The 19,474-nt window shown below is 37.9% G+C and overlaps 1 protein-coding gene across 1 annotated transcript in view; it reads left to right on the top strand.

Moving 5' to 3' along the window:
* Nucleotides 1-19,474, top strand: part of LOC139143239 (epidermal growth factor receptor-like) — a 167,603-nt gene that overhangs the window by 101,950 nt on the left and 46,179 nt on the right. Inside the window, exons 6-13 of the mRNA XM_070713384.1 lie at nucleotides 23-149; nucleotides 1,623-1,698; nucleotides 2,233-2,375; nucleotides 5,821-5,899; nucleotides 6,467-6,550; nucleotides 7,502-7,759; nucleotides 10,777-11,057; nucleotides 18,284-18,413. Coding sequence (XP_070569485.1) covers nucleotides 23-149; nucleotides 1,623-1,698; nucleotides 2,233-2,375; nucleotides 5,821-5,899; nucleotides 6,467-6,550; nucleotides 7,502-7,759; nucleotides 10,777-11,057; nucleotides 18,284-18,413 — 1,178 coding nt within the window. The remainder of the gene's footprint in view (nucleotides 1-22; nucleotides 150-1,622; nucleotides 1,699-2,232; nucleotides 2,376-5,820; nucleotides 5,900-6,466; nucleotides 6,551-7,501; nucleotides 7,760-10,776; nucleotides 11,058-18,283; nucleotides 18,414-19,474) is intronic.

Here is a 19,474-nt window from a genome sequence, read left to right on the forward strand (position 1 = left end):
TGTTTTTGCTATACAATTTCAGAAGGGAAGGTCTGTGATGGACAGTGCACAAGCACTGGATGTTGGGGTCCAGGGAATGACAAATGTGTTGAGTGTAGGAACTACAAGCTAGAAGATCAGTGCATTGAACGATGTGACACTGACAATGGGTAGGTTTTCAAATCAGAGACTGCAGAAACTTAAACTTGCAATACTCATCAGCACACCCTAAGAACACTGGATCAGATCATCTTCATAGCAACCAGTGCAGTGCTCACCTAAGAACACTGGGTCAGATCATCTTCATAGCAACCAGTGCTCACCTAAGAACACTGGGTCAGATCATCCTCATAGCAACCAGTGCTCACCTAAGAACACTGGGTCAGATCATCTTCACAGCAACCAGTGCTCACCTAAGAACACTGGGTCAGATCATCTTCATAGCAACGTTATCATGGTGCTCACCTAAGAACACTGGGTCAGATCATCCTCATTAAGCAACCATGGTGCTCACCTTAAAGAACACTGGGTCAGATCATCTTCATAGCAATCAGTGCTCATCTAAGAACACTGGGTCAGATCATCTTCATAGCAACCAGTGCTCACCTAAGAACACTGGGTCAGATCATCTTCATAGCAACCAGTGCTCACCTAAGAACACTGCGTCAGATCATCTTCATAGCAACCAGTGCTCATCTAAGAACACTGCGTCAGATCATCTTCATAGCAACCAGTACTCACCTAAGAACACTGGGTCAGATCATCTTCATAGCAACCAGTGCTCACCTAAGAACACTGGGTCAGATCATCTTCATAGCAACCAGTACTCACCTAAGAACACTGGGTCAGATCATCTTCATAGCAACCAGTGCTCACCTAAGAACACTGGGTCAGATCATCTTCATAGCAACCAGTGCTCACCTAAGAACACTGGGTCAGATCATCTTCATAGCAACCAGTGCTCACCTAAGAACACTGGGTCAGATCATCCTCATTAAGCAACCATGGTGCTCACCTAATAACACTGGGTCAGATCATCTTCATAGCAACCAGTGCTCACCTAAGAACACTGGGTCAGATCATCCTTATAGCAACCAGTGCTCACCTAAGAACACTGGGTCAGATCATCCTCATAGCAACCAGTGCTCACCTAAGAACACTGGGTCAGATCATCTCTTCATAACAACCAGTGCTCACCTAAGAACAATGGCTCAGATCATCCTCATTAAGCAACCATGGAGCTCACCTAAGAACACTGGGTCAGATCATCTCTTCATAGCAACCAGTGCTCACCTAAGGTCATAATGAATAAATAAATACCTAGAGTACTGTCTTTGATAATCTTGAATTGCATTACAGTTCAGTATGGGCCTAGGATTTTGTAGTTACGCCTAGACTCATGGAATGAAAATTAGAAGCTGTAAAAGTGAGCAATTAAGAACTAACAAAACTGTTTTCGTTGATTCCCAATTTGTCACGAATGACAATGATACTTATTTGCCAATAAATATTGATCAAAGTTGATATGTATCATGTTTTCATATTAATTTTCACCTCAAACACGCCACACATAAATATAATTAAACATTTTCATATAGTGTACAGCACAATTTGCCATTTTTGTATTTTGTAACAATTTTCAGACAATATGTGATCTCTGAAACTGATAAGGAATGTGGCCTTTGTCATCCAGAGTGCCGTGGATCATGTAATGGACCCGTAAGTCGTTGCAATTGCCTTGTTATATAAAGTCTCCATTGAGACCAGTACTACTGTAATCATGTACATTAGACATGAAGAAATCTCACCGCCAAATACTTCCAAGAATAACTTGCAGACAGCTGTCTGGACTCTCAAATATCTATGATTCCTCACTGCTGCTGATTGTGTCAACTCATTTTGAAGTTGGTGGATTAAATGAAGTTTTGGCCATCCTGTTTTTGTGAAAATCTAAAATTCCATTTGTCTTAAACAGTTAACGTAGGAATGGCGACCAATTTGAATTTCAAATAGCAGTAAATATTTTGAAATTTGTTTCACTGGTATCAAAATTTACAGAGTGATCCCTGATTTTGATTTTGATTTTGATTTTTGAAAGAAAATTTTGGCAACAAACTGAATCTGTAAATCTTGAGGCACAAAATACCACAGTTGATTAGTGTGTTTCATTACTTTGCTATCATTTTATAGAAAGAGTTCAAGAATATCAAGTAATGGATGGTTGATTTGTAATGGCTTTTTTCTTTTAAACAGGGACCAGCTAACTGCACTAAATGCAAAAACATGAAAGATGGACCAATTTGCCTAGCTCAGTGTCCAGTTGATAAGTACCCAGATCTAGATAACACTTGCCATAAGTGTGATGCAAATTGCAAACTAGATGGAGAAAATCCTGGGTATGTTGCATAATATTTTTTAGTCCCCGCGGATGAAGTCCGGCGGGGACTTATAGATTGGGTCCCGTCTGTGCGTCCGTCCGTCCGTCCGTCCGTCCGTCATCAACAGTTTCTCAGACACTGCTGAACCAATTTCGTTCAAACTTGGCACAAAGGCATAGCACTATGACCTACAGATGCATGTCAATTTATTTTGTGATACGATCCAATTTGGCCCCGAGGCGGCCATTTTGTTGCAATTTTTCATGTCTTTGGACCATAACTCAGACATCCTCGAGCTGATTCTGTTCAAACTTGGCACAAAGGCATAACACTATGGCTTTCATATCCATGTCAAATAATTTTGCGATATGATCCAATATGGGCGCAAGGCGGCCATTTTGTCGCGATTTTTCATGTCTTTGGACGATAACTCAGACATCCTTCTACAGATTCTGTTCAAACTTGGCACAAAAGCATAACACTATGGCCTACATGTGCATGTCAAATGAGTTTGTTATACGATCCAATATGGCCGCGAGGCGGCCATTTTGTTTGCAATTTTTTGTGTCTTTGAACCATAACTCAAACATCCTCGAACCCATTCTGTTCAAACTTGGCACAAAGGCATAACACTATGGCCTACTTATGCATGTCAAATTATATTGCAATACGATCCAATATGGGTGTGAGGCGGCCATTTTGTTGCGATTTTTCATGTCTTTGGACCATACCTCAGACATCCTTGAACCGATTCTGTTCAAATTTGGCACAAAAGCAAACCAGTATGCCCTACATATGAACACCAATTTATTTCGTGAAATGATCCGATATGGCTGACAGGCGGCCATTTTTTGCGATTTTTTCATGTCTTTGAACCGTAACTCAAACATCCTTGAACCGATTTTGTTCAAACTTGGCAAAAAGGCAAAGCACGTACTATGGAACGCATATGAATGTATCAATTAACCTTGTGATAGGATCCAATATGGCTGCAGAACTGCCATTTTGTTGGAATTTTGCATGTCTTTGAAGCGTAATTCAAAGGTCATTACACCCATTTTGTCCAAAGTTGGGACAAAGATCAAGCACTATGGCATACATGTCAATTTACTTCGTGACATGTTCCAATATGGCTGCCAGATTGTCATTTGTTTCCAATATCGCTGCCCGATGGTCATTTTTGGATTTTTTCATGTCTTTGAGGCCTTATTATATGCATCATTCCTTAACCAATGCTGTTGAGACTTGGTACAAACATAAAGTACTATATGGCATACATATGCATGTCTACTAATTTTGTGCTATGATCCTCATGGTCAATAGACAGCCATTTGATTTCAATTTTGGTGTGATTTTTTTATGTCTTTGAAACATAAACATAGGTCACTGTCCCTCGATGGACTGATTTTGTTCAAACATGATAGGAAGATAAAATACTATGGCTGCATTCTTGTGCACATTAATTTGTTTCATCATATGATTCGAAATGGCTGATGGCTGATTACAACAACATACCCGATCCTATAGCATTTCGAAAATTCCACCAAACCATGTGTATAGTATGTGCCGTCATGACACTAGAGGCAGTGAGGGCATCGTTATGTGTGATGTAATCAAAAGTTCCTTCAGTGGTCATTACCGGCAGAGATGAGTCATTTATTGAACGTTCCTTAGATTACTTTATTATGCAAGTCACAGGCCTGATGCACCTGTTGCAGATGTCATTCCACAGCGACCTAGACCACAGCTACCTGGACACCAAAGATTATAACAAAATGGACAAGCGGGGACTGTGTCATCAACGATGACTTGTCAGTAATAGTCCTGCTTGTTGAGTTAAAGGTTTTCTAAACTGTATGACAGATAATATATGATTTCATGCATTTGAAAATTCTCATGATAGCCTATACTATATATATGTATATACTATATATATATAATATATCAGTTTTTAGAATTCTACAAAAAATATTTCTCTATAGACTAATATGAAGATATGAAGGCCTGTTCTGTGACCTTCATAATGTGTATTTTCAAAGTTATTCTAAGGAGTGTGTTTTTTATTGGTTCTGGGTCTAAAATGTGAAAACTGAAAATTTTCTTGTTGTGTTTATGAAACATATAAATACTGTAGGGTTATTCACAAAATACGGCCCTGTATGGATGAGGGCTCAGTGAGTGACGTATTGGACGAGCCGAAGGCGAGTCCAATACATCACTCACTGAGCCCGAGTCCATACAGGGCCGTATTTTGTGTATAACCCTATTATTATACACCTCCCTCCATTAATCGTCCGTAATAACTAATTCTGTGGTAAATTTTGAGGGATGCGGCACGCCCGATATGAATGGAACGCGCGCGATCTACTGCTCCGTAGTGAAGTCCATTGCGTTGGCACGAAGCCAATTAATTTTCAGTGCAGTACAAGCAAACTTCGCTGAATGTTTTCAATTTAATTAGTTTTTAAAAATAAAAATCAATTGCATTTAGACTCAGTTTTGTGTTTATAGTGTTTTAAACTTATACTACGAATACATTTTGGTGGAAGTTGTTATTATGTCTATAACTCACCGTAAAATAGTTTGTTTACATCCGATAATCGCTAGGTCAAAGGTCAAACAGGCGCGTCACGTGTCTCCTGTATTCGGGGGCATGCGTACTATACAAAATACGGAAAGTTATTGGACGGTCAAACTCTCATAGGTTACGGCAGTAGGTGTATAATAATATATGCTATTGCATGGTGTTCTGTAAGTTCTCAAATGGCACATTTAATTTGTCATTGATAGGCAACCAGGGTAATCAGACAGTTCACAGCTGTGCTCCCTTCATTGATGTTGAAAAGTGTACAGTAATGTAGCTGGCAAAACATTAGTGTATAGCCTATTAATTTGCCCTGTGTCCATCTAAAAGTGTCCAACTATTGGTAAATGATCAGTATCCAGGAATAAGGCTAGATGAGCTGGTTTTCCAACTGTAGCTTTTTAATTTATCAACAGTCATTGTTTGAGCCTTAAGCTCATTTTTGAGTACCAGAGGAAGAATGGGGAAACCTTGTTTGACAACATCTTGGTGAATTGTAGAAGTATTAACAATAGACTAACTGCTTCTCATCCATTATGAACTTATAAATTGACGAAACATGTCAACACTGAAATCAACAAACACTTGTTGTATCTTTAGTGTTGAAACAATTTGTTTTGAAAGTAAAAGGCAAAGTGATCTCATCCCTCAAACACAGGACTTTTGAAAACATCATTTCAAGTTGAAAAAATTTTGAATATGAAGATGCTTTAGGTATTGCTACCAGCATCTTAAAACCAGACTGATTTTCAGGCGCCAGTTTGATATTAACTTCTACTTTCAATATTCTTGAATTTTAATGTCATTCTTGAAGATCATATTCTCATATATGTGATATTATAGAAGATTTGTTAACATTGTTTTAAACCATTCTCAAAGGTGCAACGGTCCAAGTGACTTCATAGATGATGATGATGGATGTAAATCTTGTGGACAGATTCTCTGGAATAATTCAAAGGTGAGCTGTCTGTATTCTAAGGACAAAATGTGTCAACGATGAGTTCATATAAACCAGGAATACATATTCAAGTCACATTTCACCTATAATAATGACTTAATATTTTGTATGTGATTATTCTAAAACAAATCCTTCAAGACTATGTCCAGAGTGACATTTTACCGGTCTGAAGCCATTGCTAAGAAGTGTCTGTAATATTCATAAATTTTAGGTAAATGGGTTTGCAAGGACAAAGCATTATGCATAATGCAAGATGTGCAAGTCGATTGTTTCACAGTAATAGATCCAATTTGGCTGCTGTCCTTTTTCTTTCCTCCATTCCTTGCTTTGAGCCGTCACTTAGGGAAGTGTGTGCCAATGCTGTTCCCACATCAATGTCTACCATGGTATTAGTAAGTCCAATATCCCCACCATCAGTCATTAGCTATGTTACTCTGTCATGTAGGTATCTATACACTGACCTATTTCTCAGATAGCTTCAGCTTGCAAACCATTGATTCTAAACATTACGCAAGTGGCACTCACTTTCTGATGGACAATGAATTAACCTGAACTTTTTTTAACCAGGCTGCCTGTATGGTAAACGGGTCTCAGTGTCCACAAAGATACTATCTCAACAAACATACAGAGGGGCCGTACATTGACACATTGGTAAGTTTTCCAATTATACAAATAATACATGCACTTTGTTACCATGTTGTTGATAGATAGATAGATAGATAGATAGATAGATAGATGTGTAGATAACAATATGTATAGAGCCCCTAGTATCCATCAGGGATGCTCAGTGGTGCTTAACAGAATTAATCACAGTAAGCTCTCTTAAATAGATAGGTTTTGAATCTAGACTTAAAGCTTTCCACAGTTGGAGCACAGGAAACGCATTTGTTTATCACTCATATTTTTGAAAGGCAGTTAATAGTTACGAAAACTCACACAGTGAATGGTACATCATGAATATGGAGGAAAGGAAATCTGTACAGTGCATACAAATAAAAACTTGTTGCATTCTTCTTGAAATGAAACATTAAGCAGATTGAAATTAGCATACTAATTGAACAAGTAATAGTTATTATCTTGTACCAGTGTGTTCATGTGTGTGGTTTGTATAAAAATAAATCCTATCGATGGAAAGAAACAGTGGTACATATTGGAAATGCATCTCACCTTGAACCTTGCGAAGTGGCCTTGAACTTGAATTACTTTTCTACAATGTGAATACCACATTGATAAGTGCAGAGTGGAGGTGATTTAGAAGAGATGTAAATAGAATCACAAATGCAATCACAGCTACTGTTCCAATAAGTCTGGTGTATTGCTCATATGTATTACTGATACTGACTACACTTTGAATATCTGCTGTGCAGTGACAGTAGTTGATTCCAAGGCAATATAGCATTCACTGCAGAATCAACACAAACGTTGAAAAGCAAATGTCGAGTAACAATCATCTCAACCCTTTTACCGTCATGGTTTCACCCATTTACATTGTTATCAATGGTGATTGTGGACCTGTTTACAGGAAGTTGGGGGAGAACAGGTTAAATTCAACCATTTATCAGAGTTGATCCTAGTTTAGGAGAGTCTTGGTTTGAATTTTAGGTTTGTCAAGCTTGTAATGAAGAGTGCGAGTCATGCTTTGGTGACGGAGCAGAGAACTGTAAGGAATGCCGACGCTACAAGCAGGGCAATCGATGTGTTCCACAGTGTTTCCCAAACTATTATCCAGATGACAACAAAATATGCCAAAGATGCAATGAGGAATGTCAAGGTGGTTGTCATGGTGATGGTCCAACACAGTGTAACCAATGCAAGAACTACCAAATCCCCATGAGCAACGATGAACAAGGCAATGTCACGGTAATTATTTGAGATTGTATCTATGAGGGCAATATCATGGTAATTATTAGAGATTGTATCCATAATTACCAGGGCAATATCACTGTAATTACTTAAAATTGCTTCTGTGATTACCAGAGTAAAATCACCAATATTATTTGTCTTTGTATCTATGATGATTAGGGCAATATCAGAGTCATTATTTTAGACTGTATCTAAATGATTAGGGCAATATCAGAGTCATTATTTTAGACTGTATCTAAATGATTAGGACAATATCAGAGTCATTATTTTAGACTGTATCTAAATGATTAAGGCAATATCAGAGTCATTATTTTAGACTGTATCTAAATGATTAGGGCAATATCAGAGTCATGATTTTAGACTGTATCTAAATGATTAGGGCAATATCAGAGTCATTATTTTAGACTGTATGTAAATGATTAGGGGGATATCAGAGTCATTATTTTAGACTGTATCTAAATGATTAAGGCAATATCAGAGTCATTATTTTAGACTGTATCTAAATGATTAGGGCAATATCAGAGTCATTATTTTAGACTGTATCTAAATGATTAGGGCAATATCAGAGTCATTATTTTAGACTGTATGTAAATGATTAGGGGAATATCAGAGTCATTATTTTAGACTATCTAAAATGAGTAGAGTATTATCATAGGAACTATTTTGGATTGTGCATAACATTAACTTATTAATAAGAGTAGTGCATCAGATCAGATATAGTAAAATTCAGGCTGGACCAAAGTCTTTGAATTATGATGTTCTGAGTTTTATTAGTCACAACGAACACGGTCCGCGGGGACTTATAGGTTTGGTTATGTCCGTGCATGTTTGCATCTGTCTGTCAGGGCCATTCACAAAGATATCTTAGAATTGCCTTAAGCAATTTCAATCAAACTTGGTACAAGAATTATTCCTTGTGTCATGCATATGCACATCGATTCATTGTTTTGATCTGATCCAATATGACCATGTGACAGTCATTTTGTTGCCTGTATTTGACGTTGATACATATGTCCCGTTCACGCAAATTTCTCAGTGATTCCTGGAGTGATTTCATTCAAACTTGGTACATGAATTACTCCCTGATCAAATGGGATGTGGCCGTGTAACAAATCTTTAATTTGCATGTTATTTAATGAACTTTCCTGATTAGAGTGGAACCGTATTCCTCCGATTCTAAAATCCCTTTTCAGAACCAAAGGTAACGGAAAAGATGTGGGTGGGGGGTCATATAAACGGATGTCACCGCGAAATCGAATGTTGTAGTTAATTTATGTTAATTAATGCAATGTTATGCAAATTTTATGCCAATTTTTTTTATTATCGCAAGCACTGCAGTCAACTCATACTTTGTGATATCGACTCATGGCCATGCTGTGTCGATACTGGCGGTCGAATTTGTACAGTATAAATTAATGGAGATCGACAAGTTTTGAAATTTAGCGTATTAGCCATACCTTCTTTTGCTAAACAATATAGTAGCAATAAATCTTCGTATTTCGTGTATAGATCATCACGACGATACTTCATTGCAACAAGTACGCTCCCCAGCAGCAGCTTAGGCCGCAACAGTCTCCAAAAAGAGAACTAACTACCGTTACCAAAACTTGTTGTGTTTGTGTGAGTGTAAATTATGGTTGTTTGATGGTGATGAAATGAGTGAATTGTACTTGATCGACACGATCAAAAATCTGACTATCGTAATGTTCATGTTATGATAGCCAAATGGCATCGAAATGTTCGATTTGTACTTGATCAAGATGTTCAAAAATCTGCTTATTTTGACGGTAGCAAAATGACAGTGATGAAAAGACGGCATTGTACTAGATCGAGATGCTCAAAAATCCAACTCTTTAAATGTTCATTTAGGTAGCGAAATCCGAGTGGAATTTTATCGCCAGGAACAATAGAACTGTTCCCGATTGACACGTTCCAAATGCCAACAATAATATGCTGTTTTGAGGTTTGATACTAATTCACTTTGGCACTTGTTTGTGACTTTGATAAGCAGCGTAGGTGTCGCGGTTATCCTTGTCTCATTACATGACGATGGCTCTATTGTTCCAGTCAGAATTTGGCTGTACCCCCCTGGGGGTGTTATAAACAAACTAAAGGCCAATTACGAATCGATAAAAATAATCGGGGAGGGGATGTTATAAACGGGCGGGGTTTAGAATCGGAGGAATTCGGTATGTCCAGATATGCTGCATCAAATTTGATGAAACATGGTACAGATGTTTATCTCACAGTGCTGTAATACAATTCAGTGACACATAATAATGTTGTTTAAATTAATTGCAAATTTGTATACATAGTGAATTTTTGTTTTGGGGATGAATGTCCAGAAGCACAAATTGAAATGTGGAACAGGTAATAATCAGTCAGTGTTATAATAGACTGAAAACTGTTTGGCAACATCCTGTTGATTAATTACTAACTGATACATTTAATGACATTTTGTAATAGGGTGGCAGCCCAGATTGGTTTTACGTTTTCACCACCATGGAACTTATTCTCGGCCATTAAGCCTCATCTGTATAGCAGTATTTTTAATCACTGACCCAGTTAATGAACAGGACTCTATCCTCACTCTCCAAGGACCTGTAATCAAATTACCAATTAACAAGTAGGGAATGTGTCAGCATGACGACTTGTTTTTGCTTAGGTTAACATTGATGCAAATGAATCACAGACTTTTATGTAAATTTATTGTTTACATTAAATCAACTATTAACAGAAATTAATCTTGTGAGTTTCTTATCATCTAGACTCATCAATCATAATTTTTCAAAGAATTTTCTCAAACTGTCAGTTTTACCAACTGCTACATCTAGAAAACAGAGCTTATAAGCAGGAAAAATAATCTGATTTTGATGAAAACTTTCTTGCAAAATATTCCCTCAACCATTTTCCAAAGCTGACTTTATGAAGCTCCAAAGCACTACTGATTGTAACTTGTTGTGATATTTTCTGTTAATTATACCAATAACCCAAACACATATATTCTCTTCCAGTTTTGTGTATCCAAATGCCCACAGAACCAACCATATACCAGTATAATGGACGACAAGGTCTGTGTCAGTAATTGCACAGATAGCAGTTACTATGCAGATGAAAAAACCAAACTTTGTGAAGCATGTCACATCCAGTGTACTGATGGCTGCACAGGTGGATCTGCAGCAGATTGTGTCAAATGTAAGAATTACAGATTACTAACTGGTCAGTGTGTAGAGTCTTGTCTTCACCCATTGGTTGATGATGGAAATGGACTGTGTCAGGCAACTTCATCACCAAGGTTTGTGTTGTTGCTACTCTTACTAATATTTTAGGCCTCTTGCAAACTGTTACTGCAAATTTGCCAGATGCTTGCCCCACCCCCACCCCCCATATTTCCTGGGTTTTTTCCATACCCCCTGCAAATATATATACATGGTTGCTTACACTCTAAGACATATACAGTCTGACAAGTTTATCACATTTTGTTGGAACAATACATGTACAGTGATCATAATCAATGATATAACAAAACATTTCAGAGTTACAATCAAGTGGCCATAAAAAGCATGTTTTGCAGGGACTGCAAGTGGCACACTTTTGTGAAGGCTATTAATGAACAAGGGTTTTAAATTTATGAAAAAAGCACATTCTTAAACATGAATACTTCTTTTGTTATGTCCACTATAAATGATCCATTTTATAGCCCATTTCTCGATTATTTTGATGATTACTTTGTCCCAAATGATGTTATATCAGTGTTCTATATCAAACATTTTGGTTGTATATGTTGCCAAGTTGACTGTTCACTGTATGGGCTGTGTTTACATGCTAAATACTGGACATTTCATGACGCTTGAGGAGGAGAACAAGATAATTGAATATTTCCAAATTTTGAGCTTAAATACACTTTCTGAGTTTATCTGTCATATAAGATCAGGTCTTCTAGGGAAATATTTAATTGATGGATTTTTTCCTTAGGCCACCTAAAAGATTGTGGTATTTTTGTCTAGTTCCCCCTAATTTTTTTAAGGGAAATCTCTCCAACCCTCCCCCCCTCCCTCAACTGATTATGGAAGTTTTATAACAAGAATGCAATGTGGCAACTTTGGGACTCTTGTTTTTCAAATATGGATAATTATGAATTTGATTGAGTGAGACTTAAAACTATGTATAAATCTAACATGAAGTAACAGACCATGGTGGAGGCTTTAGCAACACTTCACTGTGTCACCTCTAATTTCCTGACCTTAAATCTGACAGCTCATACCAAGACAAAAAATCCTCCCTTGTAAAGTTTTGAAAACTATCATCAGGATATTATAAGGTTTTTCTTTCAGTTTCCAGGAGCAAAGTATTGGAATATTCCAGGACCTTCAGAAATAATAAAAGTGTATTAAAGAGCCGTAAAAAGTGAATTATTTTAGCTAATTTTCAGGAATTTCAGCCTTTGGCCGGGACAGCATATTCCCCTACCCGGACCCAGCCGGACCGAATGACCAAAACACCCTCATACTAGCTGCCACACAACTGCAAGCCACCTAGCTGCTTTTTTATCTTGGCCCCCTACTTCAAAAGTCCAAGTGAAATAACTCCTGCGCTAATTTTTTTTATCAATACTTGGCTGACTTAACCAATAAATACCATGACAATAGGTGTGAACAAGTTGCTCATTGAATGGACATGGACAGCTATAGACATAATCATCTCAGTGATTTGATGATTGAGTATGATGTATAGGTTCACAATGCGTACGTCCACTTCAGATATGACAGAGCCTGAATGAGGCAGACTTGTCACAGAGACAAATAATATAACAATAATAATAATAATAATAATGGTTTATTAAAATATTATGGTGACCGTCATTAAAATTGGTCAAATTATTTTGAGTTCACAGAATCAATGAACATAAAAGCATGTTAAAACAAAAGGAAAACAGAATAAAAACAAAGCCTTACTACAACAAAAGTCATAAAAGTCGTGAAAATGCAACAGGGAAGATGGGTCGCAAAAAGCTGCAGCTAAAATAACTAATAGACTCAGACATACATGAACAAGTAAACCACTATACAAAAGGGGGGACAAACTCAGAATAAAAAAACAAACAAAAACAACAACAAATTAAAACAAAATTACTCCACCAGTCTGATGCTATACACCACAGGACTGTTATCCCTACGTTTTGTCCTACATTTGAAAGAAACTTTCCCATTGAATTGCGTAGAATACTTGTGATGGTTTGGAGATGGAACAAGATGGTGAAGTCTGTGATTGTCCTCTAGAATCGATGATGCAAACAACTTGCAAATATTGTTACGCCTGGTGACAAGAGTGTCAATGTTAACTTACTCAAGAGCCTGGTTTATATGAATGGAATGGGTAGATTATACGGAGAGCCCTCTTTTGAACACTCTCCAATGTCGACCTCAATTTGTCTGACAGCCCACCTTGCCAAACAACACTGGAGAATTCGAGGCATGAGCAAAGTAAAGATATATAAATAAGCTTTAGATCCTCGTTGCTGGCACCATATCTGTTCAAGACTCTCATGATGTGAAGGCCTTTCGAAGCTTTCCTTACTATTTCATTGACATGTGAATCCCATTTTAAATTATGGCTTACATTAAGACCTAAGCATTTATAAACATTTACAATTTCTAAGGTCGATTGACCAATTACAAGAGGAGGTAGATGCACATCAGATTTTGAAAAACACAATCTCATTTCTTTGCACTTTTTCAGGTTTAAACTCATATTGTTGTTGGAGGACTACTCATAAATTCTATCCAGATCTGCTTGTAAACAAGACTTGCTGACATCGTTACAGTGAAAATGTTCAGATATTGTCGTATCGTCCATGAAAATAAAGTGAGAGTTTACAATGGGGACCTGGATGTCATTAATCATCAAAATGAAAAGGATAGGGCCGAGTTTTGTACCTTATTTGTGGTACCCCAGCATTGACATATTGCCAAGCTGAGCATGAATTGTTCAGAACAGTCCTTTGTTTTCTTTCCTTTCCTTGAGAAAGTGAGCCACCCATTTCACAAGGCTTGGGTTGATATTCAAGGTGATCATTTTCGACATTAAAATGTTGTGATCAATTTTGTCGAATGCCTTGCTGAAATCTAAGAAGCAGACTCTAACCATATGACCGGGATTTTCCAGTTGATCAACCCAGGATTGTATCATGTCCACCATTGCAAGTGTCGATGATGATTTCTTGGCACCAGCGTATTGTTTGTTGTCAATCTTTCCTTTTACTTCCAGTTTTATCCATTTTTAGTCCCCGCGGACGAAGTCCGGCGGGGACTTATAGATTGGGTCCCGTCTGTGCGTCCGTCCGTCCGTCCGTCCGTCCGTCCGTCATCAACAGTTTCTCAGACACTGCTGAACCAATTTCGTTCAAACTTGGCCAAAAGGCATAGCACTATGACCTACAGATGCACGTCGATTTGTTTTGTGATACGATCGAAGTTGGCCGCGAGGCGGCCATTTTGTTGCGATTTTTCATGTCTTTGGACCATAACTCAGACATCCTTGAGCAGATTCTGTTCAAACTTGGCACAAAGGCATAACACTATGGCTTTCATATCCATGTCTAATAATTTTGCGATATGATGCAATATGGGCGCGAGGCGGCCATTTTGTTGCGATTTTTCATGTCTTTGGACCATAACTCAGACATCCTTGAACAGATTCTGTTCAAACTTGGCACAAAGGCATAACACTGTGGCCTACATGTGCATGTCAAATTAGTTGGCGATATGATCCAATATGGCCGCGAGGCCGCCATTTTGTTTGCGATTTTTCGTGTCTTTGAACCATAACTCAAACATCCTCGAACCGATTCTGTTCAAACTTGGCACAAAGGCATAACACTGTGGCCTACATGTGCATGTCAAATAAGTTGGCGATACAATCCAATATGGCCGCGAGGCCGCCATTTTGTTTGCGATTTTTCGTGTCTTTGAACCATAACTCAAACATCCTCGAACCGATTCTGTTCAAACTTGGCACAAAGGCATAATACTATGGCCTACATATGCATGTCAAATTATATTGCGATACGATCCAATATGGGCGTGAGGCGGCCATTTTGTTGCGATTTTTCATGTCTTTGGACCATAACTCGGACATCCTTGAACCGATTCTGTTCAAATTTGTTAGAAAAGCAAAACATTATGCCTTTCATATGAACACCAATTTATTTTGTGAAATGATCCAATATGGCTGACAGGTGGCCATTTTTTTGTGATTTTTTCATGTCTTTGAACCGTAACTCAAACATCCTTGAACCGATTTTGTTCAAACTTGGCACAAAGGCAAAGCACGTACTATGGCATGCATATGCATGTATCAATGAACTTGTGATAGGATCCAATAAGGCTGCAGAACTGCCATTTTGTTGGAATTTTGCATGTCTTTCAAGCGTAATTCAAAGGTCATTACACCCATTTTGTCCAAACTTGGCACAAAGATCAAGCACTATGGCATACATGTCAATTTACTTCGTGACATGTTCCAATATGGCTGCAAGATTGTCATTTTTTTCCAATATCGCTGCCCGATGGTCATTTTTGGATTTTTTCATGTCTTTTAGGCTTAATCATATGCAAATATTCCTTAACCAATGTTGTTGAGACTTGGTACTATGCATGTCCACTAATTTTGTGCTATGATCCATATGGTCAACTGACAGCCATTTGATTTCAATTTTGGTGTGATTTTTTTATGTCTTTGAAACATAAACATAGGTCACTGTCCCTCGATGGACTGATTTTGTTCAAACGTGATACGAAGATAAAATACTATGGCTGCATTCTTGTGCACATTAATTTGTTACATTATATGATTCTAAATGGCTGATGGCTGATTACAACAACATACCCAATCCCATAGCGTTTCGAAAATTCCACCAAACCATGTGTATAAGTATGTGCCGTCATGACACTAGAGGCAGTGAGGGCATCGTTATGTGTGATGTAATCAAAAGTTCCTTCAGTGGTCATTACCAGCAGAGATGAGTCATTTATTGAACGTTCCTCAGATTACTTTATTATGCAAGTCACAGGCCTGATACACCCTTTGCATCAATGTCATTCCACAGCTACCTAGACCACAGCTACCTAGACACCAAAGATTATAACAAAATGGACAAGCGGGGACTGTGTCATCAACGATGACTTGTTCAATCAATGATTCCATGACCTTACTGATGGTATTTGTGAGTGAAATAGGTCTGAAGTCATTAAGAGATGCTGGGCTGTTGACCTTTGGGAGAGGCACAACGTTGGCTTCTTTCATTGATAAGGGTACTTTTCCCTCCTTGAATGAATGGTTGAAGATATCAGCCAAAGGCAAGGCAAGTTCTTCAGCGAATTCCATCAGTATTTTATTAGGAATCCGGTCTGGCCCACCTTTCTTATTTTTATTCAGCGATTTCAGCAACTTGACTAGACCATTGTATGTAACAGTTGGTAGACAGGTGCCATCCGGGAGTGTGTTGATGAATGTGTCGTAGTCTAAGGGTTCATAGTCTTTTGTAATGTTAATGAAGTGTTCGTTTACTGCCTCTGCTAGGTTGTTGCCGTGGAGACGTGTACCTTTGATTTCCAATTCTATAGGTGATGTAGTTTTTGTTTTCCCATTTAGCTTGTTCACCATTTCCCACCATTTTCTGCTGTCCCCGCCTTTGTGATTACCGATCTTTTCCTTGTAATAAGACTTTCTGCTTGAATCAATGGCCTTTTTAACTTTATTTCTCCAGTATCTGTAAAGAAGTACATTTCCATTTCTGTATGCTTTCTGCCGGTTGTTAATCATTGACTTAATAGCTGATGTCATGAAAGGTTTATCGGAATGGTGAACTTTGATCCTCTTTTCGGGGAAGAATTGGTTAATTGCTGTTTTCATGGTGTTTAAGAACTGGTTTGTCTTTTCCTCACATGACTGGCTTGGAAAATCTTCCTTCCAATCATATTTAGTTATCCACTGACCGAACTGTCTGATACTTGAGTCTTTCAAAGGACGTGTTGTGATTGACTTTGATGGCACTCTCGGGTTTACCTTCGATGACATTATTACAATTGCATGATCTGAAGTACCAAGTGGAGCTATTGATATCGGAGTGTTGTAATAAAGTTCCATATTACTGAGTATCAGGTCTAACACCACATTCTGTCTGGTCGGGATTTTCACTAACTGCTTTAGTTGGCATGAGTTTGAAATACCGGTGATATCCATTCGATTGAAGTCGCCCATTAAGATAGTTCCAGTATATGGTGATTTTGCTTTCACTTTATCCACTATAGATATGATGTGATCTTTTACCTTCCTTTCGTTTGTCCCAGGTGGATGATAGACACAGCCAATTAATAATTGAGACACTCTCCTTGGCAGCCAATGTGGACGGGCTGTGCACCAAACAGACTCAATGTCATTGTCCGTAATTAACTGGGTACTGAGTGGTTTAGATTGTAAATGGTTGTGTACATACATGCAGATCTGCCACCTCCTCTCTTGCCTGTTCGGTCCTTACGATAAAGTTTATAGTTATCCATGGACACTGATTCATCACTGATTTCATCACTAAACCATGTCTCTGTCACTGCAGCAATCTGGATGTTATTCGTTACGCAAGTTGACTGTAATTCGTCTACTTTTCTAACCAATGACCTTGCGTTAGATAATAGGATGTTAGGGAGAACTCTGCCTTCATTTTTAATCTTTTGTAAAGGAACATGGATAACTGATCTTGGCATAGTAAGTTTGACATCTTTCCAGGGTGGAGAACTGCGGTTGGTGAGTCTAACTGGTATCGGCCTTTCTTTACCTCTACCCGATGAACAACCTCTCTTCGTTCTTGGAACCTTGCATAAGTTTAGAGTTCTCAATCTTTGCCAGGTGTTGGAACTTAGCCTTGACAATAATGGCGTGTTGATGATGACATTGTTTATGTTGATCAGGGTCATTCTGCTGTATGTTAATAAGGACATTCTAACAGGTGTGTTGAAAATTGTGAACTTGAAGATGGCAGTTCTGTGTGACGAAAGTACAACAACAGTCTTCAAACCTGAATTTCTTCCTGATTTTGGCACGTTCACTCTGAAGCACCAGTCTGGTCGAGTCTTGCCAATTATGTTTACACACACTAAAACCCTCTTTTAGGACGTGTAACACCAAAATAAATGCTATGAAAATAGTTTCATACGGGAGCTCTGTTTAGGGGCTGCCACACAAAGCGCCACCTACATTTTAGGTAGCTATCTGCTGTTATAATTTATATTTATGAAATGATCAGTGAACCACTGAATCATCCTGAGTTAGTAAGCATCAGTCATGTGCTCATGAATATTCATGTCACTGTCATCCTTATATGACAACCAGCGGTTGAGTGATTTCTAAGTATCAGGTAATTTGCTAATTATTTATTGTATTCCTTTGAGTGCGAAAAGCGATTTATTTCTACGTATCAGGTACCCTGGATTGCTAATTATTCGTTCCTTTGATTTTTGTTGACAGTAGTGCAATTATTGTTGGCTGTGTCATGGGTGTCATCGTTGTTGCCATCATTGTTCTCCTTGTTGTTGGGCTTTTAATGCGAAGAAAACACAAACAAGAGAAGATGCGAAAATTTATGCAAGATGAATATGTAAGTTTTAATCAAGTCAACTGCTTTTAAAAATTGCTTTGTGCTCAGTTATCGTTTATTCACACTGCATTCTTTAATATTTTACAAAATACCAAAATGCACGATAACATTACAAGAAGCTGAATACGTCTTACAAGACTTTGCCTTAGTTTAACTTTCAGCTTTTTGTCAATAAAGTTTACACAATATCATTACAAATTATTACTACACAAATACCATCTGTAATGCACCATTGTCATCAAACAAATTTCTTCATATTCAATTACAAAACATACACCATTGTCATCAAATAAATTTCATCATAGTCCATGTCAAAACATGCACCATTGTCATCAAACAAATTTCTTCATAATCCATGACAAAATATGGACAAACTCTCTGGCAAAGGAATATCAGCCTTTCCATCTATCACCTAGGCATGGTTTTTCCCTGTGACATCGATTCATTGTTATCACCATGGTTTTCCCTGTGACATCCATATCCACCTTTCCATCTATCACCATGGTTTTTGCCACACCCATTCATTGCTATCAATGGTGAGTGTAGAACATTTTAGAAGTATCAAAGGTGAACAGGTTAAAGTTTTGTAGTATTTTGCCACGCAGGCATATTGAATCATACACACTGTCAGCCATGTGCATACAACATTTATTTTGAAATTTTTTGCTCACGTATTGACACATGTGAGCATATGTCGCAGCGATGTCTGTCTGTCTGTGTGTCTGTCTGTCTGTGTGTCTGTCTGTCTATGTGCTCAATATCTCAAAAACAGCTCATCAGATCAGAATCAAAATCTGGTATATAGATTCAGTTTGCAAATGGCAAGAACTGATTAGTTTTTGGTGGGTATGACTTGCTTACTTTTTGCTCATTTGCATAATTAATGATTTTAGAAAAAAACGGATATATATTGACAACGATTGCACACAATTTGATGAAATTTGCTACAAATGTTGATCACACCAAGACATATCAACTGTGAAAGATATTAAGGGGTGACTTAAAAGATAATGGATAATTTGCATATGTTATGAACTGTCATAATTAGGGATATATATCTG

This window comes from Ptychodera flava, chromosome 11 (assembly GCF_041260155.1).
Source record: "Ptychodera flava strain L36383 chromosome 11, AS_Pfla_20210202, whole genome shotgun sequence".
In the NCBI taxonomy this organism is placed as follows: domain Eukaryota; kingdom Metazoa; phylum Hemichordata; class Enteropneusta; family Ptychoderidae; genus Ptychodera; species Ptychodera flava.